The 26,104-nt window shown below is 47.4% G+C and overlaps 1 protein-coding gene across 3 annotated transcripts in view; it reads left to right on the top strand.

Annotated features, from left to right (window-relative positions):
- PNPLA7 (patatin like phospholipase domain containing 7) overlaps window positions 1-26,104 on the top strand; it is a 258,686-nt gene that overhangs the window by 113,051 nt on the left and 119,531 nt on the right. For all 3 annotated transcript variants that reach the window (XM_063936182.1, XM_063936180.1, XM_063936181.1), the window contains 5 exons: window positions 3,271-3,348; window positions 6,062-6,267; window positions 10,548-10,679; window positions 10,994-11,117; window positions 20,664-20,777. In XM_063936182.1, the coding sequence (XP_063792252.1) occupies window positions 3,271-3,348; window positions 6,062-6,267; window positions 10,548-10,679; window positions 10,994-11,117; window positions 20,664-20,777 (654 nt within the window). The remainder of the gene's footprint in view (window positions 1-3,270; window positions 3,349-6,061; window positions 6,268-10,547; window positions 10,680-10,993; window positions 11,118-20,663; window positions 20,778-26,104) is intronic.

The following is a 26,104-nucleotide window of genomic DNA, read 5'->3' as shown; positions in this document are numbered from 1 at the left end:
ACAGCTCTCTTGTCCTTGTGAGGAATTCAGTGCAGGATAGGCCGCCCTCACAGCTCTCTCATCCTCATGAGGAATCCTTAGTGCAGGATAGGCCGCCCTCACAGCTCTCTCATCCTTGTGAGGAATCCTCAGTGCTGGATAGGCCGCCCTCACAGCTCTCTCGCCCTCGTGATAAATCCTTAGTGCTGGATAGGCCGCCCTCACAGCTCTCTCGCCCTCGCGAGGAATCCTCAGTGCAGGATAGGCCGCCCTCACAGCTCTCTCATCCTCGTTAGAACTCAGTGCAGGATAGGCCGCCCTCACAGCTCTCTCACCATCATGAGGAAACCCTCAGTGCAGGATAGGCCGCCCTCACAGCTCTCTCGTCTTCGTGAGGAATCCCTCAGTGCAGGATAGGCCGCCCTCACAGCTCTCTCGTCTTCGTGAGGAATCCCTCAGTGCAGGATAGGCCGCCCTCACAGCTCTCATATCCTCATGAGGAATCCTCAGTGCAGGATAGGCCGCCCTCACAGGTCTCTCATCCTCATGAGGAATCCTCAGTGCAGGATAGGCCGCCCTCATGGGATCCAAAACAAGATTTGGGGAACTTTTTAAATAAGACTGTGGGCGATATGCAAATAGACCGCTTCCTTCATTTGTGACATTTATTCATTTCTTTGTTTTCTAGACAGCGGCGATTCGGTTCCGTTATTTCCGAGGTTTCCTCATCCTTGGGGTTAATGCCTTCTGACAGCCGCTCTGGAATTATCGCTGATCCTTCTCCTAACTGACTCCCTTAATTATCTTTGCTTATGAAATGAATCATGAAACGGATCCCCTGATCTAAACTGAAATTGCCTCGGATAATTACAGTTCCTCGCAGGATAATTATGTTAAAACAACACATCCCGTCAGCTCTGTGCCTGCGGCACCCTCCCACATATACAAGGCCGGGACATATTCCCTGTCACTGCCAGGCAGCAGTGCTTATTATCTGCTAAATATACTCGTCGTACGATCCCCCATCTCTTCCTCTCCTTCTGTCCCATCCTATTGAAGTGTTTAATGAGTGTAGGGAGTGGCGACAGAATCCTGAACTTTATAAGATGTTTCTATGCTGTAATGGGGAACACACTGCTCTTAATGGAATTCTGGAGACCATAGTCACTATGGGGGTCATTCCGAGTTGATCGCTCGCTGACTATTTTCGCAGCGCAGCAATCGGGTAAAAAAAACGGCAAAACTGCGCATGCATATGCACCGCAGTGCGCAGGCGCGTCGTACGGGTACAAAGAGGATCGGCGCTAGGCGATGGATTTAGCGAAGATTCCATTCGCACAGCCGAACGCAGGGTGATTGACAGAAGGCGTTTATGGGTGGCAACTGACCATTTTCTGGGAGTGTTTGGGAAAACGCAGGCGTTTGCAGGGCGGGTGTCTGACGTCAATTCCGGCACCAAAAAGACTGAAGTGATCGCAAGGGCTGAGTAAGTCCAGAGCTACTCAGAAACTGCACAAAATGTTTTTGTACCGCTCGGCTGCCAAGGCGTTCGCACCCTTGCAAAGCAAAAATACACTCCCCTGTGGGCGGCGACTATGCGTTTGCACTTCTGCTAAAAGTAGCTAGCGAGCGAACAACTCGTAATGACCCCCCTATATCTGCTTGTACACGGGGGGTGGAGGGTGTACTTCCAATCCTAGATCATGACAGGGGGTCCAGAACGTATCTTTCAGGTTCTTGGTTCCTCTGCTTTGTTTTAACGTTGCATGCATCTATTTCTGTTGTCCAATGCAAATTGCTTGCGTTCTGCCTGTTTGAGTTCTGAGACATTGACTATAGTTACAACCTGTTGAGAACATGCATTTATTTTCATTGGTCCTTACAGCAGTGGAACTTGTAGTTCATTGTTCCGACTACAGGAGGGCACACACACACACACACGCACCCCTGCACGAGGGCGAATTAAGGGGGTAATTCAGATCTGATCACTGGGCTGCGTTTTTTACTGCCCTGCGATCAGTTTGTCTCCACCCACAGGGGGGAGGGGAAAAAGGTCTGCGTAGGTGTGCATTCGCTTTTGTAGCAGGGCTGCATAAACATCAGTTTGTGCAGTCTCTGCGCACACCAGAACTTACTCAGCCGCTGCGATTGTTTCCTGCTGATCAGGGCCGGGCCTAACGTCACACGGGTGTGGTTCATCAAATCGACAGTGTCTAGGTCGACAATGTTTAGGTCGACCACTATAGGTCGACAGTCACTAGGTCGACATGGATGGAAGGTCGACAGGGTTTCTAGGTCGACATGTGCTAGGTCGACAGGTCTAAAGGTCGACATGAGGATTTTTTTTTTTGTGTCGTTTTCTTCGTAGAGTGACCGGGATCCCAAATTAGTGCACCGCGTCCCCTCGCATGCTTCGGGCATGGTGCCTTCACTCCGCTACCGCTTCGCTCGGCACACTTTACCGTTCCAATCGTAGTCCACGTGGATCGTTAAGTATGAAAAAATAAAAAAAAAGATTTTTTTTTTTTAAAAACTCATGTCGACCTTTAGACCTGTTGACCTAGCACATGTCGACCTAGAAACCCTGTCGACCTTCCATCCATGTCGACCTAGTGACTGTCGACCTATAGTGGTCGACCTAAACATTGTCGACCTAGACACTGTCGATCTTCAGACCGGATCCCACGTCACACACCCTCCCTGAAAACGCTTGGTCCCTCCTGCGTTTTTCTGGACACTCCTGTAAAACGGTCGCTTGCCACCCACAAACGGCCTCTTCCTGTCACTCACCTTGCGATCGCCCGTGCGTTCATATTTTTCGCACCATCCCGTCACTAGGCACCGATGCCCGGTGCTGTTGTGCGACGCGCCGGCGCATTGCGGTGCATACGCATGCGCTGTTCAGATCTGAGTCACACCCTAAGTTAGGAGCCAATGAAACTACCAGTATATTATCAGACTGTGGGAGGAAGCCAGAGAAAATGAACACGGACGCTAGGAGAACATACAAACTCCACACATATACCGTCCTGGCCATATACAAACTTAGGTTCTGCAATTACTTCATGTTCCCTCAGTGTTGGTGGACATTTTTAAATATTAATGCTGACTATAATTCTATTTTTTTTGTATTCCCTGTGAACCACTGAGGCGGAAGGATATTGGCTGCTTCCGCCCTACCGTCTACCTCACACATTGTTCATTTTTGACCTACAGTATTTTGCAGTATTTCAGTTGGCCGCCTATGTCTATTCTAGCAGCCACTTACTAATGGCAGACCTATTTCTCCAGGACCCATCTCTGCTGAAGGGAAGAGTGACCCTGCACCAGGTCAAGGGCGGCGCGCTCCTGTCCAGACAAGGAGACCAGGTGAGTCCTTGGAAATATAAATCTCTAGCATTGCAGATTTGTAGGTAAGCTATTGGGTGATAGAGGTATTGTACATCAAGCCTTCACAATTGGTTAAGTGGAGAAGTTGCCCATAGCAACGGTTTAGAACCTAGGTGGCATTTATCAAATATATTCTATGAAACAATAGCTAGAGGTTGATTAGTTACTATGGGCAACACCTTCGCTTGTTGTCTTTAGAAGGGTTGATACATTGCAGTATTGTACATTTAGTGATGCTTATTACGAAGCATATTTTGATAGAAGGAATTGTGAGGCTCCAAGTTGCTTATTTTGGGCTATATTCAATAAGAGTCGGAAACTGACATCTTGACGGAAAGACGGCAGTTTCGACTGGAATTGGTCGGAAGGGGTTCCGACCTATTCAATAGGGGTACATTTTTTCCGACAAGTCGGGAAACCCGACTTGTCGGAATGCTGTCAGAAAGCAGGTGGATCGGCGGAATACCCACCGATCCACCTGCTGCTGTCGGAAACGGGGCCAAATCCGACAGGTTTTGGGCCCCCTTTCCGACAAACTCAATCCGACTTGAAAACAAGTCGGATTGAGGTGAGAAGACGGGGATCGGTGCGGCGGGCTACGGGGATGATAGTACCTGCAGTGCCTCCTCCGCCGCCGCACAGATCACTCCTGCTATCAGCTCCGGCCGCCGCACACTGCTCCCCGCAACTGCATGTTGGAATGGACCCGACTCTTATTGAATATACCCCTTTATGTCCTTTTAAAAATATAATTGAAATTTTCTCATACAAAATAACTTGTCATTTCTCACGTTGGTGATTCACTTATTAGAGTATATGGTGTCATTGTGCATAGTGGTGAAAAATAAATATTTATTTATTGCTAAGTAATCTGGCTGAGGGGGAGGGGGTTGCGTTTGGTATGGGTGACCGGCGGCAGGGGGGCGAGCGCAATGAAGCCCCCTTGCGGGCTCGGTGACTCGTGGCACTCGCCACAGGTTCTGTTCCCACTTTTTGGGTTTTGTGGACACCCACGAGTGGAAATAATTGTCGCCCCCCCCTGCCTGCAGTCTGGCGGCCAGGATCCCGGCGTCTGTATGCTGACCGCCAGGATCTCAACCGCCGGGGTGGTGACTACATCCCAGGGGGTCATAGCCGGGGTGCAGACCTAAATTGAGCGGTCTTGTTCAAGCAGCGCCTGTTCACAGAACTGTGTTAAAAGCTTTTTATTTTCCTTTATACATCTATAAAGTATAGGATAATAAACGTGTAATAAGAATTCTGGCTGAAGAATTTTCCTCGTTTCCCTTCGGTTGCTGAGGAAGACCCAGAATTCGGCTACAGAGCCATTGTGCAAGTCTCTGTCCCAGAATTCCTTTACCTCCTCTGTCCCTTGCCAGTCTTCTCAATGTGGGGTCATCCTGGGAATGGGACTCCTTTTGCTTCATGACCTGATCCAGAAGCCCCATAAATGGAGAGATCAGGATTAGGAGCGGCTGTGACAAACCCCTAAGTTTGCTTATAGCCTGTACAAAAATATAGCCCAACATTACGTTTATCACTCACGCTTTAATTATGTCCCCTTTACTGGACATAATTAGGTAAATCATGTTCTGGATGTTAGGGTACTTTTCAACATTTAAAAATATCAGCATCATTTCCTACTTCCCCTTGTAGCCAAAGGGGAAACTTGCTGATGGTAATAGTATCCCAGATTTTGAGTTCTTTTTACATAATGCAAAGTTCAGGCCCCGTCCCCATCTATTTATGCTTCCTACAGACAGTGGACAGTCCTCTCGGTGGCAGTGATGTCACTAAGTCCTGGTAATTTGATTGGCTGCAATTTGAAAAGTATTTGCTGCTACTTATACTATTGACGGTGTATCTCCATCATGCTTTGGATATATGTATAATTCAAATAATTGTTTATCATCAAGTGCTTTGTGTGTCCACCCAACGTCGTGTTGTAATCTATTGCAGGCCTGATTCAAATATGACGCAGCTGCGTCCACCATCACGATGCAGATGCGATAATATGCAAATACTAGGATCAGCCTTCCCCTTGCGCACTAGCGGTCACATGTGCCTTTGAGGGGTTTCTGAATTGTCCGTTCACGTGCAGTAGCAAGTAATCACTCACGTCTGCTTTGCATCCATCTCTAAATCGGGCCCCGTGCATCCTTTAACATCGGAACTAGTTGTACTTCACAGTAGTTGAGGGTTCTAGTGCTGAGCCAATCACGTGTGTCCTGGGATGAAGGCTTGCTGCAACAGGAAACATCTCTGCTAATGGCCTTCAGAGCACCAGGTGCGCATACGAAAAGCCGAGAGACAGCTGAGCTTCTTTACTGCGCGTTGAATGAGCCAGAATCCATACTCCTTCCCCTAGTGACAGAACAATGAGCGGCGAGATCTTGGACTTGGCTCAGACCTTTTCCAGACTTCACAAAACTGAGTTTGTTTTTTTAATTAGGCAAACTGTAACAGCGAGCGCCTTCCTTTCATCTCTTCTGCGAAACAGCGTAGTCTCCCTACGTATACAATATGTGCAGATGGGCCCATGCCGTAACGCATGACGCTGTAGACTTCAGGGCAAGTAATCCAAACAGCTGCCTAGATTACTGCAATCGTTTCATTATAAATCATTTATCGAAGTGTTTTATGGATAAGTTAATGATCCTAATTCCACATCTCCCTTTCTGCTCATCCTTAGGACGTCAACATCCGTTTTGTAATCACCGGGCTGCTCCATGTGTACCAGAGGAAGATAGACAGCGAGGAGGAGACCTGCCTGTTCATCACCCACCCGGGGGAACTGGTGGGCCAGTTAGCTGTACTGACCGGAGAGCCGCTTATCTTCACCATTAAAGCCAACCGTGACTGCACTTTCCTGTCCATCTCCAAGTGCCACTTCTATGAGTAGGTCACCTTTCTATCATCGTATGTTCCGTAGGGTCCGTCCGTAGCCCATTGTATTGCCTTCCGTCATATGCGGAATATTGAGGGGCAATGTAGGGAAAAACAAAAACCTCTCCCTTATACAGACTGAGGTGACCACCTGTGCTTCTGTCACTGGGGGTTACGGTCATTAGGTCGACAGTCATTAGGTCGACCACTATTGGTCAACAGTCATTAGGTCAACTTGGTCAATAGGTCAACAGTAATTCGGTTGGCATGAGTTTAAAAAAAAATAAAAAATAATATAATAAAATAATAATCTTTTTGAACTTTTTCATACTTTACAATCCACGTGGACTACAGTTGGGAACGGTAACCTGTGGCGAGCGCAGCGGCAACAGAGCGAGGCACCTTTGCCGAAGCATGGCGGTGCACTAATTGGGGGTCCTCTTCACTTTACGAAGCAAATTACTCCAAAAACAGTGAAGAAAAAAAAAAGTCGACCTTTTGCCGTGTCGACTTTTTTCACGTCGTCCTATTGACCATGTCGACCAATAGTGGTCTACCTATTGACTGTCGACCTAATGACCCATACCCGTCGCTGGAGGGTGGAGGTAAAGCTCACTAGGCGGGAGATGTATCAAACCTTGGAGAGCTATAATGACCGGAGCGGATTGGTTGTGTTACAGAGCCCCGTTGTGGATCTGCAAGCCCCAGCATTCCAGTAACTGGCACCGCATACTCCGGCTTGTAGTACGACATCTGGACGGCCGCATGTTGCCCAAGTTGTGTCCTGAGTGCCTAGTGCTAAACTTGGCTGGCGTTCCTTTCATGAGCGGTGGCGAGTCCCAAGCAATCGGCTTCTTTACATCGGAGCTGTAGCCCCCACTTAGATTTGTCCATTAGGCCCCAGGAGCTGCCAGGCTAGGTCAGTGTCGGCCCTTTCCCCGCAGGATCAGAGAGGAAGCGATTGGCTGAGTTTGTTACATGTGACATAATGAGAGCAGATCTGGTTACTTGTCTGCAGGCATAATCCTTAATTAATCAGGTACAGGTACATCTCTGTATATATAGACAGGCCGCCTCAGGGCTGCCCTAGATTTCGCCACCCTCTCCCCCCCCCCAGAACTGCTGTGAGGTTTGTCAGCTATTTTTTTTTTTTTGCTGTTGAGCAGAGATTCTTATTTGCCAACCTTTAGGTTACACAACATTTCATTTTCCAACCTGCCAGAGAATGACAGCTATAATCTGATTATAGCATGCTTAAGCACAGTGCACTAGCTTTAAAAAAAAAAAAATAGTCCCCAGATATTCTGTTAACGACAGGTGTTCCCGCATCGAGAGCCGCAAAGTCTATGTTTTTGGAGCTTTTATGCTGTTGGCAGAGAGTGTGGACGTTGCTGATTAGCACAATGGGTGTACTATAATATGGTCCAGCTCATTGGTGAACGCCGCTCCTTAATGGAAAACTAGTCTGAACCAATTTCTACTGGGGAAGAGAAGGTAAACAATAGAACTGTTACTGGATGCAAGCAGATATACTAGCTCCATCATGAAAACTAGCTTCAACAAGAATACTTTCGTAAAGCCACCTTCTAAGGTTTACATTTGACAAATACAAAAGGAAAATAAACATTTATAGGACAATCTTTGAAAAAAGAAAATTATATATATCTATTTACACACACATACAACAATAGTGAATGGGCACCGCCGTGATATTAAAACATGAGTCTTTAAACCAGTCAGCATAAATCGTTAAACCATCGGCCAAAAGTCGCCAATTGGCAACATATAACACTCAAAATTTAAAATAGACATTAATTGTTCCACTTATTTGACATATTTATTAAAAATCCATAAAATGTAGCAAAGAAGTGTCCTTTATTTCACAGATATAATTTCTTTCCTCCTCCTACTCTTGTGGATTGGAGCTCACAATACAAATAGATAATCCGACGCGTTTCATCTCATGCTGAGACTTCATCAGGGGTACGTCTACAGATGTAGAACATAAATCATAGGACACTTGCTTATACAATAATTTAAAATAAAATGTTGATCAACAATGAATACAACATCAGTAGGAACAAGAATATACACCATATGGCAAACAGAGCTGATGAAATGACAGAATAATGTGTATATATATATATATATATATATATATATATATATATATAAAATGTTTTATGAATAGGGGTCTGTGTGTTCAGTAACACTCTGATTTACAAAAGTATAATCAGGATTGGGGTAAAATAAGATTAGAAGCATGGGTGTGGCCATAGTGGGACGAGGGAAAGCCATTGCTAAGGGGCCCTGAGACATAGGGGTCCCGCCTCTTGGGGCCGACTAAATTGCACCAAGATCATTAAGTTGTCTTCTAGGCTCACAGAATCACCCGCTAAGCATTGTGTAGTATAATGTGGACTGGGGGAACTGTGTGGCATGTGTACTGGAGGCAGTACAATGTGACATGTTGTTGACTTGCGGCACTACAGTGTGACATAACGTGATCTGTGGGCACTGTGTTGTATAGTATCAACTTAGGGCACTACAACGGGGCATAAAATGAACAACTGCTGTGGAGAAAGGGGTCTCTAGAAGTGGGCGGGGGTGGGAGGCCTTCAAAATGTTTCTATGTGGCCCGCTAAGTTCTGGCTATGCCCCTGGCCAGAAAAACACAATGATCTGACCCTGTGTGCGGTATTCAACCAATGGCAGCACTTCCGCACAAATGACCAAATCTGGCCGCAAATACATATGTCTTGCTTACGTGACCAGGGTATTACACCACGTCACGGCACGCCATTATTTGTGTGTTTGTTGTATTCCCTGGCGGTCTGTTTCTTGTTCGGCGAAGTCACTTGAGGTTGTGCAATAAGGATGTAGTCACTAATCAGTGCAGACGCTGTCTCTGAATTATTCATACGGGGTGAGACAGGAGAAAGTAGGACATGCAAATACAAGGACCACGTTTATTTATAACTAGCGCCAGGTGTTCTGGCAGTGAAGTGCTGGTGGGAGTACGACATTCTTCTGCCGCTGTAATTACAGCAGAGTACTGAAACTAGCTGCTGGGGACAAGAGAGTTGTGTATTTGGGACACGGGTTGAAACTACAAACTTTCTGCACTGATTCAAACCCAGACAGACGCGTGAAATCACAGGCTCGCGGAACCAAGTCCTGTCATACACGCTGTCAGGTTATATTAAACTGAAACGGGGGTTATGGAGCTTGAAAAGATGTGTCACAATTCAATGCTTAAAGTGTGTTAGTCTCCGCTGTGCTCAGACGACAATCAATTGACGAAAACCTAGCGACTTCACTGAGGCACGAGGCACCACATGCCTCAGTGATGTCACTGGTTCCTAGTCCATTGATAGGCTGCATTCTCATGTTCAACTGCTAAAATAGCTACCTCCGCTGTTACTTTTATTGAACCTCACGTTACTCCTATGTTACCCTAGATGGGTAAAAGTTTCCGGTGGGAGTAACCTAGTATTTATTTGTTATTTATTAACAGTTTCTTATATAGCGCAGCATATTCCGTTGCGCTTTACACTTAGAACATTAGTAATAGAACAAAACTGGGTAATAACAGACAGACATAGAGGTAGGAGGGCCCTGCTCGCAAGCTTACAATCTATAGGGAAATAGGCATTGATATACAAGGATAGATGCTACCTATTGCATAAGGGTCCACCAGATTGCTAGGTTCTTAATGAGTTGTATGATGATACCCACGCAATGTTGGCCAAGTGTCAGGAGGGTGTGAGAGTAAAGAAAGACAAGATATGTGATGTTATGTGTACTGTACAGAGAGGATGTACTTAGATAGGGAAGCACTGAAGGTTATGTGGGTGGGTCTGGAATTTGATAGGCTTGTCTGAAGAGGTGAGTTTTCAGGGAACGTTTAAAGGTTTGGAGACTAGAGGCGAGTCTTATTGTGCATGGGAGGGCATTCCACAGAGTGGGTGAAGCACGGATAAAGTCCTGTAATTTTGAGTGGCACAAGTAATGCGTGTGGATGAGAGACGTAGAACTTGTGCAGAGCGGAGAGGTCGGGTAGGGAGATATTTTGAGATGAGTGAAGAGATGTATGTTGGTGCAGTTTTGTTAATAGTAAGGTCTAGACGTGCATTCTGCATTATTAGTAGTATCACCTTGGGGTATTCACCAGTGCCCGGCAAAGGATGTATTTCAGTTCTCTCTTGCAATCAGAACTTTATCTATGACTTTGTGCCAATTAGCGAGACTGAGATGATCCCTGAAGTCAGTAACGTGTTCTCTGTTGGCAGGATAATGCGGGAGCAGCCCAGCGTCGTATTGGGTGTAGCCCATACGGTTGTAAAGAGAATGTCCCCTTTTGTGAGACAGATCGATTTCGCCTTGGACTGGATGGAGGTTGAGGCTGGGCGTGCAGTCTACAGGTGAGATCGGAACAATATTGAAATCTGTTATTTGTAATGTTTCATTCCCTTGGTGAACCAGGGTCAGAAGAGAACGGCGTTCAGTGAGAGCTACCGGTGCTTCCTCTAGCCAAGGTCTAAAGCAGGCCTAGACAACCTGCAGCTCTCCAGGTCAACTTGCGGCTCTTTGTCCAGGCCTAGCCTAGTGGCAAATGATCATTGAGCTAGTTGGAGACTCTGTGGTGGCATGGGCTGGTCACTGATGAATGTACTGAAGTACTTGTAGTAGAGGTCCTGGACACTGTTCGGGTCTCACCCTGCTCCTCTTCTTGTAGGCAAGGTGATAAGTCGGACTGTACCTACATCGTGCTTAATGGTCGACTCCGCTCAGTCATCAGGAAGGATGATGGGAAGAAGCAGCTGACCGGTGAATACGGCCGAGGAGACCTCATTGGAGTGGTAAGACGTTACAAGGCAATGCCTCCCGTCGCCACTGTTTTAGCTCTGTTTGGTAATATAAACTATGATGGGCTTCACAGATCTGTGGCGGGGTTTAATGGAGTCAAAGATCACTGGAAGTGCGGGATGGTGGCCAATCTCGGACATTTTTGTAAAGAGACAAGGTTTTGCCTTATAAGTGATTGTCCCTTTAAAAAAAACTTGGTCGTCATCCCACACCTCCGGCAATCTCGGATTCCCATTACTTCCCGCCGCTGGTGTCCTTCTGTGATCATGTGGCATTTCTCTCTGTTAGATCTCAAAGTAGTATATTGGGCACTACAAGCAGCTAGCTTCCTCTCTTCCATCTTTCAACTTTATCCAGATGTAGAGCACACTTTCTGGGTCAGTATTTCTGTGTAGTCCCTAAGACATTATTACATAAGGGCCCCGCTCATACGGCGGGTTAGGTTCCAGACCCCCTGCCGAAAAATGGAACATTGCCCTTTTTTAATATAAATGCAGATAACATGGTTATACCGCAAAAAATAACACAAAGCACATATCGCAGACCTTGAAGACTGTGAATTTATTGTAAGATGCTCTTGCAGTTTAGTACCGTACTACTGTAAATGGCATCTTCCATCAGGACGAAAGAAGGAAACGTGTGGAAATGAAGGAACACAGGTGTAATTGAAAAGCTCAGAATTAGCGCAACACATCCAAGCGAAGCCCTACTGTGTGTTCTGGAGGATTACAGTGGTGGTGATTTCATGGCCCTTTATTGTGGTGGGGATGTGGACATTTAATAGGATATACAGGTTGAGTCTCCCTTATCCAAAATGCTTGGGACCAGAGGTATTTTGGATATGGGATTTTTCCGTATTTTGGAATAATTGCATACCATAATGAGATATCATGGGGATGGGACCTAAATCTAAGCACAGAATGCATTTATGTTACATATACACTTTATACACACAGCCTGAAGGTCATTTTAGCCAATATTTTTTATAACTTTGTGCATTAAACAAAGTGTGTCTACATTCACACAATTCATTTATGTTTCATATACACCTTATACACACAGCCAGAAGGTCATTTAATACAATATTTTGAATAACTTTGTGTATTAAACAAAATTTGTGTACATTGAGCCATCAGAAAACAAAGGTTTCACTATCTCACTCTCACTCAAAAAAGTCTGTATTTCGGAATATTCCGTATTTCGGAATATTTGGATATGGGATACTCAACCTGTACCATGAATGTAGAGGGATCACAGTGTCTTTGATGGAGTTGCTATACATTTTTATTCCATGTTTTTCTAAAAAGTCTTGAACATGAAAATGTCCTATGCAGCGGCCGTCGCAGTCCCTGGGCTGCAGCGCTGACCATATAGTGCAGGGGCGGAACCGCTTAGCACATATAAACTTACATGTTCTGATGTATGTGATATATGTGCTGGCTGGCTTCCTCGGGGGTAGGCATTGCTTTGTGCACCAGGTGACGTCTGGCACCAGGAATTCAGCATAAGGCTTCATATACTCCTCCTAAGCCCGCCCCCTAGCTCCTATTGGCTGCTTTCACAGGAGCATGGAGGCGAGCTCAGAAGAAATATGATGCTTTATGCTGAGTCCCTGGTGCAGCACGGCGCCCGATGCAACCAGCCAGCACATATATTACATACATCAGAACATGGTCAGTGCTGCAGCTGTTCCTATGTATACTGAATTTAATTAATTTAAGTAACTTTGTATCTGGAGCAACCCATATTGCAATGCAAGGGAAGCAAATAGATGCATATTGTTTCTGTGCAGGGTAATTACTGGCTGCTTTTGCATGTAGCCCACACATGTCACACAGATTTATTTTTACACTACAATTCAGATTTCCGTTTGGACACATTCCACCCAAATCTAGCCTTTATGCACATGTTTCATCTGCCCCACCTACAGTGTAACATGGTTTTGCCCAGGTGCACAGTTACCAGTTGTTGTTTTTTTTTTTTTTGCTTTACTTACAAATCAGAATCGGTCCCTAAGTCTCAAAGCTGTCTGGGGAGCCTTCCATCAACACTTTACCATTGTGTCTAGAAGGGCAGTTTGCCACGGACCTCTTCGGTTTCCAACACGCAGACCACTAAAATTTGTATATTACAATTTTTTTCAGCTTATGTTTAAAGTTGGGTTTGACTCTAAGGTGCACCACCACCCCCATTGTGCTTACACCCAAATTTCTTATTAAGGAACCCATGCAGTTCCTCTTTCCTACCTGGGGTGTCGCTCTCAGCTCTGGTGCTTCTAGCACACTCCCAAGGCAGAAAAGAGGAACTACATGGCTTTCATAATAAGAAATTTGGCCTAAGGGTGCCATGAAAAAAAATCTGATACTCGACGGCGCCATGATTTCAAAAAGTTTGGGAACCGCCAGTATTACTCATACTGTAGCTTCCACATAAGGGAATTTAGTCTAACACAAAGCAGCCTGGAGGAGGGGGTCTGTAACTTTCATCCCCCCCCCCCCTTCTCTTTTATGCCCACTATCTTTACGCGTGTCCTTCTCTGATCAGAGACTCCAGAAATGGAGAGAGGAGGGTGATTATTCTAATACCAGCATCTAAATGAGACTTCTGGCACGCTACTATCCATTTAATTACACCATCCAGGAGATCTCGTCCTTCTAGTGTACATTAAAATTCTGCTCCACTTTAATTGCACGGCTCGTAAATCTCTGGGCTCTATAAATGTCTTCATGCCAGGAGGAATAGAGGTCGCCTCTGCCATCCACATCGCATGTTACTCCTGTGATTTATCGCAGGATGTTTTACCCATAATCAGCAAAGACCAATTTTATCTCTGCTAACGTTTTTTTTTTACTTAAAAATTACAGCGTTGTCATCTGTGTAGAGACGTATACCATGCCTGGGTGATTCTTTTCCTAAAAGGCAGGCGCTAGCAGTTTTGTAGAGGGCAATATTTGGTTGGACGCAATGCTGATATTCTTGCACAATGGCCGATGGTTTTTCAACTGCGTCGGCATCTAAGTGGCTGAAAAAGCGCACAGCGATTGCGTCCCGCGGTGTGTACGTACAGAGGTGCAGCTACCATTGAGACACACAGTCTCAGACATGTATGGGTGTTGTTGGGAGGTGGCAATGCAGATGCGCGGAGATGTACCAACTCATGGACGTGGTATGGGATTGTCGCAGGAGTGGCTGCATAATCGCTAACGTTGGAGGCCGCACTCTGGCGGAGAATCTGCACCTAGCAGAGGGTAGGGGCAAGTTTCAATGGTGCGTCCAGTGGTGGCATCTAAAGACCGAGCAAAATTAAGATGCTCGCGCGGCTGGACACCAGGGTGGGGGGGGGGACACACTGATTCTAGCCTTAGTATAAACCCGCAGGCGTGACTACGACTGAAGACGCTAAAGCGTTGCAGCTCTGAATCAGCCGCCATTGGTTATAATGACCAGCATATAATCACCCCATTCATCAAACTCACATCGCCAGCCTTCATTACACCTAACGTGGCCATTCTGTACCCACTTACACACTTCTGTTGCCAGTCAGTGACCCTTTTACAATCACCAATCACTGTGCCAATTGTTGCCTCAAGGACGTTGTATAGTATATCATCAGTGTCCCTAATCGCCCCCCCTTCCCTACACACACACACACACTTCAGTCCAACTTTGGTTTCTGGCAATGGTGGTCATTCCGAGTTGCTCAGTTGCTCGTTAGCTGCATTCGTTCGCTGTGCAGCGATGAGGCAAAAAACGGCACTTCTGCGTATGTGGTGCAATGCGCATGCGGCGCACACGCGGCGTACTATTACAACGAACAATGTAGGTTTGCACAGGGTCTAGCGAAGCATTTCAGTCGCACAGGCAGCCGCAGAGTGATTGACATGAAGAGGGCGTTTCTGGGTGGCAATTGAGCGTTTTCAAGGAGTGAATGGAAAAACGCAGGCGTGCCAGGAAAAACGCAGACGTGGCTGGGCGAACGCAGGGCGTGTTTGTGATGTCAAAACAGGAACTGAACAGTCTGAAGTCATCGCGAGCGCGGAGTAGGTCTGAAGCTACTCTAAAACTGCACAAAAAAACTTTGCCGCCGCTCTGTGATCCCTTCGTTCGCACTTCTGCTAAGCTAAAATACACTCCCCAGTGGGCGGCGGCATAGCGTTTGCACGGCTGCTAAAAACTGCTAGCGAGCGAACAACTCGGAATGACCACCCATGTTGGCTAACATGTACTGCGTTCCAACATGCTGGGACAGGGCAGCGTTTCTACTGAAATCTTGCCCTGTTGGGTTTATGGTTCCACTTGAGATCTTTGAGGTCATATTCCGGAATGCTGGAATAGTCCTTCCGTTGCTCAGCATAGTCTTGCAGTAGGGAAGGGCGAGCGATGTCCGGTTCCGTAGGACGTGCCCATACTTGCTGGGAGAGGGGGGCGCATTTATGGAGCAGGTAACTGGATTGACTGCAGGGCAACCCCTTCATAAAAAGGAGCAGTAAAAATGCACTAGAGTTTCTATAGTTGGACTGAGCAGGGATTTAACGCCTGGTCTGACCATGTGACGTATATGGGTCTTGGCAGTGAAGGGCCTCATTCTGACACGGATGTTCTTTGCAAGGGCAGTTTAAGAGAGGAGTGGGCCTGTGTACAGTCTCTGCACAGGCCCCCTCATCTCTCTGCAGTGCACTTGGGAACAGACTGGCAGTGTGCCATAGTCTTCTGCACATACCCAGGTCTCCGGAAACATGGCGCCTTGACCATGTTCCCAGTTATTCCATTACTGCGCATGTGGAAGTCTCCCTGAAAATGGCACCCGATACTGGGGTCTGTAGAGGTGAATATAATATGGGCCGCTGGTCCTGTGTGAGCATCAGCCGATTCTGATTTGGACTTATGGATGTGACCAAACCGCCTCCAGAACTCCGCATGTAGATCAGCAGTCATCCCCATCATCCGCGTTTGCACCGTTCCCATCCTTGGTGCAGGAGATCCAACTCAATTTGTACAGATCTCTGCATACGCACAGCTTATAGCGCCCTGTTCCGACCCAGTAAAGCCCATCGAGGCGCAATTGAGAAGCGTCCGAGATGCGCACGACTTACAATCTCTTTTCAGTACTTTTACGATGCACAGATTGCTGGTAAAAAAAAATCTCTTAATCCGTCTGGGTTCAGGATTGTGTCTAACTCTGGATTGGGCCCAAAAATGCGACAATTGTGCTCCACTACAGTAGGAGGAGTCAGCAGGAATGGTCGGGGTATCAGGAGAAAGATGGCTCTGGCAGTGCAGCATGTAGGGTCGTAAATAATTATTATTTCATTTATTGTAAGCACGAGTCCCTTACGCAGGAACTGCGATATCCTGTATATTTTGTGGACACCTGAAGCTAACCAGCTAGGTCTTTGCGGCAGCTGCCAGTCACCCCTAATCGTCAGTACCGCGGGGGTGTGCAGTGCCCTGTGTGTGGGACCCGTTTTCCCGTGGGATGGGGCTGTATGCTGCATATAGCGCTGACCCTGTTACCTGTTTCTCTCTCTGTCTTCCGAACCAAAATAGAGCATGACGCACTAGCACAGGGAGACGCGGCGAGTTGTGTAGTTGCTAGGTAAGCTGATTTTCCCTTTTCTTACCTATAATCTCCACTAATTGGCGTTGCTGTCGGAAACACTACACAGGGATTTTAGACCCCACGCGTGCATGTAGTTTCCAATGAGCGCAGCGTCGGTGGGGGTGGGGGGGGGGGGGGGTCAGGCGTGACGCCATCAGCTGTCCGCTCTGGCAGATTATGTAACATCACTAATGCAGCCTGGCAACCGCAGTGCTTATATTAGGAATATATCTATTTGTTTGCATTCCAGACACCCACTCCCTCTGTGTCTGCCTGGCTGTCCTGCCGGCTAATCTTAGGTTTATGGGAATAGAACAGGATAGTAACAGTCAGCACCACGGACAGTTCATAATGGAACAGATTTCATCATTAGGGGGTTATTCAGGCTGAGCAATGCAACGGCAATAACCCCATCCGTGGCACCAGTGTGCAGGACGGTACTTGCGCGCGCGTACTGATGTCGCCGACGGGGTGCGCTGCCGCCGATTTTGTTTGCCTCACAGTGGGTGCGAACGCCTCTGCCTGATTGACAGAGAACTTTGCGGAGGTAGGCGGGGGTCGGCAACGGACCGTTGTAGGGGGGCAGCACGGGGAAAACTAGGGCGGGTTGGCGGTGTATTTGGGGCTGCTGCGTGACGTCACACGCAGCCGCTCCGATGTAATAAAAATAATTGCGGCAGCCCTCCTGCATACACAGCCGGATCGTCCACAGGTGCTGCGACTGCAATTAAATTGCGGCCTTGCCCTGCAATAGGCAGCCCTCAGCACGCGAAAGAAAGGATTGCTGCAATCTGTACTGAATAATCCCCATAACGACCTGTTTTTTTTTTTTTCTGAGGCAGGGCATTCTGGGATGTGTAGTACTACAGCAGCGGATGTGCCACACGCTGCCTACTCCCTGGTCTAGATAAGGAATTACCCAGCTGCTTCTTAGGGGGCTGTCCTGTTAGCCGCGATGACCCTTTTTCACGGTAAAAACAGAATTTATTGTGACCCGCGAAAAAGCCCCTATCCAATTATCCGCGATAATACTCAATAGGATTTACCGCAAATGTCACTTGGAGAAAATCCCCATTTTAAGGTAAAAATGTCAGGATTTGGTTCCGAGCCCCTGGGACACGCCTCTGAATAACTAATTAGACACTTAGAAGTTTTTCATTATTCTTAATTGGCCAATAATGACGTGTCATTTTTGGGGTCCAAAAATGCAAAGTGATGGAAATTGAGGTACAAGGTATGGGACACGTATATTGGGGTGCTTTATGAGAGGGACAGGTGTTTTTAGGCTTGCAGGTGGGAGTTGTTGGTTTTTTGCCCCTTTTTTTTTTTAAGTGGTTTAAAATGACCCAATTATGTACTTATACCCATTTTTAGGTACCCCCAATTTAATTTGAGCACTTCTTTTGTTGAAAAACACTTGCAATCTATAATTTTTTTACTTTTTTAGCAAAATGCATATAACAGCCATTTGACCCAATATAAGTACCCCATATCTTTATATTATGACCACTCATAGACTTTATACCGGTTTCCTGTCTTAGTTTGGCTTTTTGAGGGGTAGAGGCAGATGTCCCCATTTATCCTACACTTTTCTCTGGTTTTGGGGTCATTCCGAGTTTTTCGCTCGCTAGCAGTTTTCAGCAGCCGTGCAAACGCTATGCCGCCTCCCACTGGGAGTGTATTTTAGCTTAGCAGAAGTGCGAACGAAAGGATCGCAGAGCAGCTACAAAAAAAAATTTGTGCAGTTTTGGAGTAGCTCCAGACCTACTCAGCGCTTGCGATCACTTCAGACTGTTCAGTTCCGGATTTGATGTCACAAACACGCCCTGCGTTCGCCCAGCCACGCCTGCGTTTTTCCTGGCACGCCTGCGTTTTTTCGAACACTCCCTGAAAACGGTCAGTTGACACCCAGAAACGCCCACTTCATGTCAATCACTCTGCGGCCAACAGTGCGACTGAAAAGCTTCGCTAGACCTTGTGTAAAAATACATTGCCCGTTGTGAAAGTGCGTCACGCCTGCGCACTGCGCCCCATACGCATGCGCAGAAGTGCCGCTTTTTCAATTAATCGCTGCGCTACGAACATTTTTCACTAGCGATCAACTCGGACCCCCTTTGTCGGCAAGAATTATCGCAAGCATCACGTCTTTGTGAATTTGGAAAAGGATAGGTCGGATCGCGGGAGCGCGGATACACGCGACAAGCCACATTTTTTTTGCAGTACAATTTGGCGATGTCCGCGAAAAGTGTGATGGCTGTGAATTATTGCGGCTTATTTGGATTCCGCCCTTGGGCTGTATATTTGGACAGGTGCCAAGAATATAATCTGTATTCAACCTCTACTATGAATTCTCTATGGAGCGATGTGTTTGCACTTGGTACATTAACAAACTGGGTTTTTTTTGTCTCTCACCTAACAAATCATGCCCCCATCCGCCACAAGCTGTTAGCGTGAGTGATTGCACACGTACCCACTGAGACATGACAGGACCATTTTATCATCCCTGACAGGATACAACATACGGTATTCACAGCAACCTCCTAGGTGGGTTTTCCACTGCTGACAAATGCTTTACACTCTCGGGGTGATCTTCAGGAATAAGAATAAAGCCGACTGGTCTCTTTGGTGGGTTTTGGTCGCGTCTTTTGTTTTGTGACAGTGGCACAAATAGATTTCCCCCATGCCAATCTATGCTCGGTTGTATTACAATGTGAAATGTACGCAGTATGCATCTTGGGGTCCAGGAGCTGGGGGTGGCAGAACATGAAGTGTGAGCTCTCACTGCCCACTGGGATATTGGTGGAAGATTCTGTAACACATCATTCACTGGTGCTGGCAGTTACGTAACTTACCCCAGTAAGTGCCTGAGAATCCTATATACTGGTATGATTGTAAGCTGAACATGTGTGTTTTTCCTTCTTTCATTTTTACCCATATATGGGCAGCACGGATGGTGTAATGTTTAGCATTACTGCCTCACAGCACTGAGGTCTTGGGTTCAATTCCCACCACAACTCTGTGTGGAGTTTGTATGTCCCCCTCCCCCATGTTTGCATTGGTTTCCTTCGGGTGCTCCCCACAATCCAAAAACATACTGGCTGGTTAATGTGCGCCCGACAAAAATGAACCGTGTGTGCGTGTACATCTAATTGGGAATATAGGGGGTCATTCCGAGTTGATCGCTAGCTGCATTTGTTCGCAGCACAGTGATCAGGCTAAAAAACGGCAGTTCTGCGCATGCAACGCAATGCGCACGCGCGACGTACGGGCACAACGAACAATGTAGTTTTACACGGGGTCTAGCGATGCATTTCAGTCGCACTGGTTGCCGCAGAGTGATTGACAGGAAGAGGGCGTTTCTGGGTGGCAACTGACCGTTTTCAGGGAGAGTTGGAAAAAACGCAGGCGTGCCATGGAAAACGCAGGCATGGCTGGGCGAACGCTGGGCGGGTGTGTGATGTCAAACCCGGAACTGAACAGTCTGAAGTGATCGCAAGCGCTGAGTAGGTTTTGAGCTACTCCAAAACTACACAAACATTTTTTGCAGACGCTCTGTGATACATTCGTTCGCACTTCTGCTAAGCTAAAATACACTCCCAGTGGGCGGCGGCATAGCGTTTGCACGGCTGCTAAAAACTGCTAGCGAGCGAACAACTCGGAATGACCCCCATAGAGTGTAAGCTCTACTGGGGCAAGGAATGATGTGAGTGACTGCAGTATTCTTTGCAAAGTGCTGCAGAATAGTATACACTATATAAATAACTGGTAATAAACAAATAAATGAATAATAGTAGTAATAACAACAACAAATAATATATGATATTATACAGTGACCAAACTCCATGTATTCTTTTGTGTGTTATAATTTAGTGTCCACATTACTGTATTATCCTTTCCCTAAGCACCATGGCCTCACTGTGTCTTTTCCCGGTGAATTTAGGTGGAAGCCTTAACCCACCAGCCCAGAGCGACAACCGTCCATGCCGTACGAGACTCCGAGCTCGCTAAGCTGCCGGAGGGCGCTCTGACATCCATCAAACGCAAGTTTCCCCAGGTGAGCGACCACAATCCCTCTATACAGAGGGCATGGACTGTAATAAATGACCTGGCCCTGCATACACACAATGCCCCTGACCTCAGTGTAGGTCTGTGGCCTCTCCTCTGTACGTTCCTCTTCAATAGAGAATTAATTCTGTCGGATTAATCCCAGCTATGTAGTGTATTAGTAGGTACTGTGAGCAAGCCAATTATCAGCAGGCACCATTATGGCGAGAGCTGCTCAGGATGCGTCAGGGTAATGGACACATCTTGTTTAATGGTGTGAATTGCATTGTCGCTCCGTGTGGTTTAGTATATTTTATACACTGCTGCTTTGTAGTATTACCAACACTGCAGGTCACCCATTGTCTGTAGCTTAGAATCCCGGAATAATCAGACAAATTGTCAGATCATTATCTAACTATTGTGGTCTGTTAGTTGAGTGTTTATGGCTATAAGTGTTTGACGGCCTCTGTGGAAGTGTAGCGAGAGGTGGGATTTCAGCTGTCATTACCGCCAGCGTTCCGGCATCTCATCCCTTACATCGCCAGGAACAAAGGCTTGTCGTGTCATTTTCTCACCATCCCCTCTTTTAATACGTGTGACCAAAGCTGTGAAATTAATTCATGGTCCTGAGCGGTCTGTGACTTGCGTGCTGTGTTCAACAGTAACATTCACTCATACAAACCGCATAGGAGGCTGGACACGTAGAGAAGCCAGAGAGACACCACTGGAAAACAGGATGGGTGATGCATATGTAGAGACAAGACAGAGAGACACAACCCAGCACAGAGAGAAAATGAATAGGCCTCCATAGAGAAACAGGACAGATGGTGCACACATAGAGAAACAGGACAGATGGTGCACACATAGAGAAACAGGACAGACTCAACCACACACATAGAGAAACATAATAGGCAGTGCATCCGTAGAGGAACAGGACAGGTGGTACACACGTAGAGGAACAGGACAGACTCAACCACACACACACACATAGAGAAACATAATAGGCCGTGCAATCATAGAGAAACAGGACAGGTGGTACACACGTAGAGAAACAGGACAGACTCAACCACACACATAGAGACACATAATAGGCAGTGCATCCGTAGAGGAACAGGACAGGTGAAGCACACATAGAGAAACAGGACAGACTCAACCACACACACACGGAAACATAATAGGCACTTCATACGGGACAGCTTGTGTGCACACATAGAGAAACGGGACAGCTTGTGTGCACACGTAGAGAAACGGGACAGCTTGTGTGCACCTAGAGAAATGGGACAGCTTGTGTGCACCTAGAGAAATGGGACAGCTTGTGTGCACCTAGGGAAATGGGACAGCTTGTGCACACGTAGAGAAACGGGACAGCTTGTGTGCACCTAGGGAAATGGGACAGCTTGTGTGCACCTAGAGAAATGGGACAGCTTGTGTGCACCTAGACAAATGGGACAGCTTGTGTGCATCTAGAGAAATGGGACAGCTTGTGTGCATCTAGAGAAATGGGACAGCTTGTGTGCATCTAGAGAAATGGGACAGCTTGTGTGCACCTAGAGAAATGGGACAGCTTGTGTGCACCTGTAGAGAAACGGGACAGCTTGTGTGCACCTGTAGAGAAACGGGACAGCTTGTGTGCACCTGTAGAGAAACGGGACAGCTTGTGTGCACCTGTAGAGAAACGGGACAGCTTGTGTGCACACGTAGAGAAACGGGACAGCTTGTGTGCACACGTAGAGAAACGGGACAGCTTGTGTGCACACGTAGAGAAACGGGACAGCTTGTGTGCACACGTAGAGAAACGGGACAGCTTGTGTGCACCTAGAGAAATGGGACAGCTTGTGTGCACACGTAGAGAAACGGAACAGCTTGTGTGCACACGTAGAGAAACGGAACAGCTTGTGTGCACACATAGAGAAACAGGACAGGTTGTGTGCACACATAGAGAAACAGGATAGCTTGTGTGCACCTAGAGAAATGGAACAGCTTGTGTGCACACGTAGAGAAACGGGACAGCTTCTGTGCACCTAGAGAAATGGGACAGCTTGTGTGCACCTAGAGAAATGGGACAGCTTGTGTGCACCTAGAGAAATGGGACAGCTTGTGTGCACACGTAGAGAAACGGGACAGCGTGTGTGCACACGTAGAGAAACGGGACAGCTTGTGTTCACACGCAGAGAAACGGGACAGCTTGTGTTCACACGTAGAGAAACGAGACAGCTTGTGTTCACACGTAGAGAAACGGGACAGCTTGTGTGCACCTAGAGAAACGGGACAGCTTGTGTGCACCTAGAGAAATGGGAAACGGGACAGCTTCTGTGCACCTAGAGAAACGGGACAGCTTCTGTGCACCTAGAGAAACGGGACAGCTTGTGTGCACCTAGAGAAACGGGACAGCTTGTGTGCACCTAGAGAAACGGGACAGCTTGTGTGCACCTAGAGAAATGGGACAGCTTGTGTGCACCTAGAGAAATGGGACAGCTTGTGTGCACCTAGAGAAATGGGACAGCTTGTGTGCACACGTAGAGAAACGGGACAGCTTGTGGGCACCTAGAGAAATGGGACAGCTTGTGTGCACACGTAGAGAAACGGGACAGCTTGTGTGCACCTAGAGAAATGGGACAGCTTGTTTGCACCTAGAGAAATGGGACAGCTTGTGTGCACCTAGAGAAATGGGACAGCTTGTGTGCACACGTAGAGAAACGGGACAGCTTGTGTGCACACGTAGAGAAACGGGACAGCTTGTGTGCACACGTAGAGAAACGGGACAGCTTGTGTGCACACGTAGAGAAACGGAACAGCTTGTGTTCACACGTAGAGAAACGGGACAGCTTGTGTGCACACGTAGAGAAACGGCACAGCTTGTGTGCACACGTAGAGAAACGGAACAGCTTGTGTTCACACGTAGAGAAACGGGACAGCTTGTGTGCACCTAGAGAAACGGGACAGCTTGTGTGCACACGTAGAGAAACGGGACAGCTTGTGTGCACACGTAGAGAAACGGAACAGCTTGTGTTCACACGTAGAGAAACGGGACAGCTTGTGTGCACACGTAGAGAAACGGGACAGCTTGTGTGCACACGTAGAGAAACGGAACAGCTTGTGTTCACACGTAGAGAAACGGGACAGCTTGTGTGCACCTAGAGAAATGGGACAGCTTGTGTGCACACGTAGAGAAACGGGACAGCTTGTGTGCACACGTAGAGAAACGGGACAGCTTGTGTGCACATGTAGAGAAACGGGACAGCTTGTGTGCACACGTAGAGAAACGGGACAGCTTGTGTGCACACGTAGAGAAACGGGACAGCTTGTGTGCACACGTAGAGAAACGGGACAGCTTGTGTGCACATGTAGAGAAACGGAACAGCTTGTGTTCACACGTAGAGAAATGGGACAGCTTGTGTGCACCTAGAGAAATGGGACAGCTTGTGTGCACCTAGAGAAATGGGACAGCTTGTGTGCACCTAGAGAAATGGGACAGCTTGTGTGCACCTAGAGAAATGGGACAGCTTGTGTGCACACGTAGAGAAACGGGACAGCTTGTGTGCACACGTAGAGAAACGGGACAGCTTGTGTGCACCTAGAGAAACGGGACAGCTTGTGTGCACCTAGAGAAACGGGACAGCTTGTGTGCACCTAGAGAAATGGGACAGCTTGTGTGCACACGTAGAGAAACGGGACAGCTTGTGTGCACCTAGAGAAACGGGACAGCTTGTGTGCACCTAGAGAAACGGGACAGCTTGTGTGCACCTAGAGAAATGGGACAGCTTGTGTGCACCTAGAGAAACGGGACAGCTTGTGTGCACACGTAGAGAAACGGGACAGCTTGTGTGCACACGTAGAGAAACGGGACAGCTTGTGTGCACCTAGAGAAATGGGACAGCATGTGTGCACACGTAGAGAAATGGGACAGCTTGTGTGCACACATAGAGAAACGGGACAGCTTGTGTGCACCTAGAGAAACGGGACAGCTTGTGTGCACCTAGAGAAACGGGACAGCTTGTGTGCACACGTAGAGAAACGGGACAGTTTGTGTGCACACGTAGAGAAACGGGACAGCTTGTGTGCACACGTAGAGAAACGGGACAGCTTGTGTTCACACGTAGAGAAATGGGACAGCTTGTGTGCACACATAGAGAAACGGGACAGCTTGTGTGCACCTAGAGAAACGGGACAGCTTGTGTGCACCTAGAGAAACGGGACAGCTTGTGTGCACACGTAGAGAAACGGGACAGTTTGTGTGCACACGTAGAGAAACGGGACAGCTTGTGTGCACACGTAGAGAAACGGGACAGCTTGTGTTCACACGTAGAGAAACGGGACAGCTTGTGTGCACCTAGAGAAATGGGACAGCTTGTGTGCACACGTAGAGAAACGGGACAGCTTGTGTGCACCTAGAGAAACGGGACAGCTTGTGTGCACCTAGAGAAATGGGACAGCTTGTGTGCACCTAGAGAAATGGGACAGCTTGTGTGCACACGTAGAGAAACGGGACAGCTTGTGTGCACCTAGAGAAATGGGACAGCTTGTGTGCACCTAGAGAAATGGGACAGCTTGTGTGCACACGTAGAGAAACGGAACAGCTTGTGTGCACACGTAGAGAAACGGGACAGCTTGTGTGCACCTAGAGAAATGGAACAGCTTGTGTGCGTACACAGAAAAATGGCACAACTTGTGTGCACACGTAGAGAAACGGGACAGCTTGTGTGCACCTAGAGAAATGGAACAGCTTGTGTGCGTACACAGAAAAATGGGACAGCTTGTGTGCACACGTAGAGAAATGGGACAGCTTGTGTGCACCTAGAGAAATGGGACAGCTTGTGTGCACCTAGAGAAATGGGACCGCTTGTGTGCACACGTAGAGAAACGGGACAGCTTGTGTGCACACAAAGAGAAACGGGACAGCTTGTGTGCACACGTAGAGAAATGGGACAGCTTGTGTGCACCTAGAGAAATGGGACAGCTTGTGTGCACCTAGAGAAATGGGACCGCTTGTGTGCACACGTAGAGAAACGGGACAGCTTGTGTGCACCTAGAGAAATGGGACAGCTTGTTTGCACCTAGAGAAATGGGACAGCTTGTGTGCACACGTAGAGAAACGGGACAGCTTGTGTGCACCTAGAGAAATGGGACAGCTTGTGTGCACCTAGAGAAATGGGACAGCTTGTGTGCACCTAGAGAAATGGGACAGCTTGTGTGCACACATAGAGAAACGGGACAGCTTGTGTGCACCTAGAGAAATGGAACAGCTTGTGTGCGCACACAGAAAAATGGGACAGCTTGTGTGCACACGTAGAGAAACGGGACAGCTTGTGTGCACCTAGAGAAATGGAACAGCTTGTG

The sequence above is a fragment of the Pseudophryne corroboree genome, chromosome 8, assembly GCF_028390025.1.
Source record: "Pseudophryne corroboree isolate aPseCor3 chromosome 8, aPseCor3.hap2, whole genome shotgun sequence".
Lineage (NCBI taxonomy): Eukaryota > Metazoa > Chordata > Amphibia > Anura > Myobatrachidae > Pseudophryne > Pseudophryne corroboree.
This window is presented reverse-complemented; position numbering and strand designations above follow the sequence as displayed.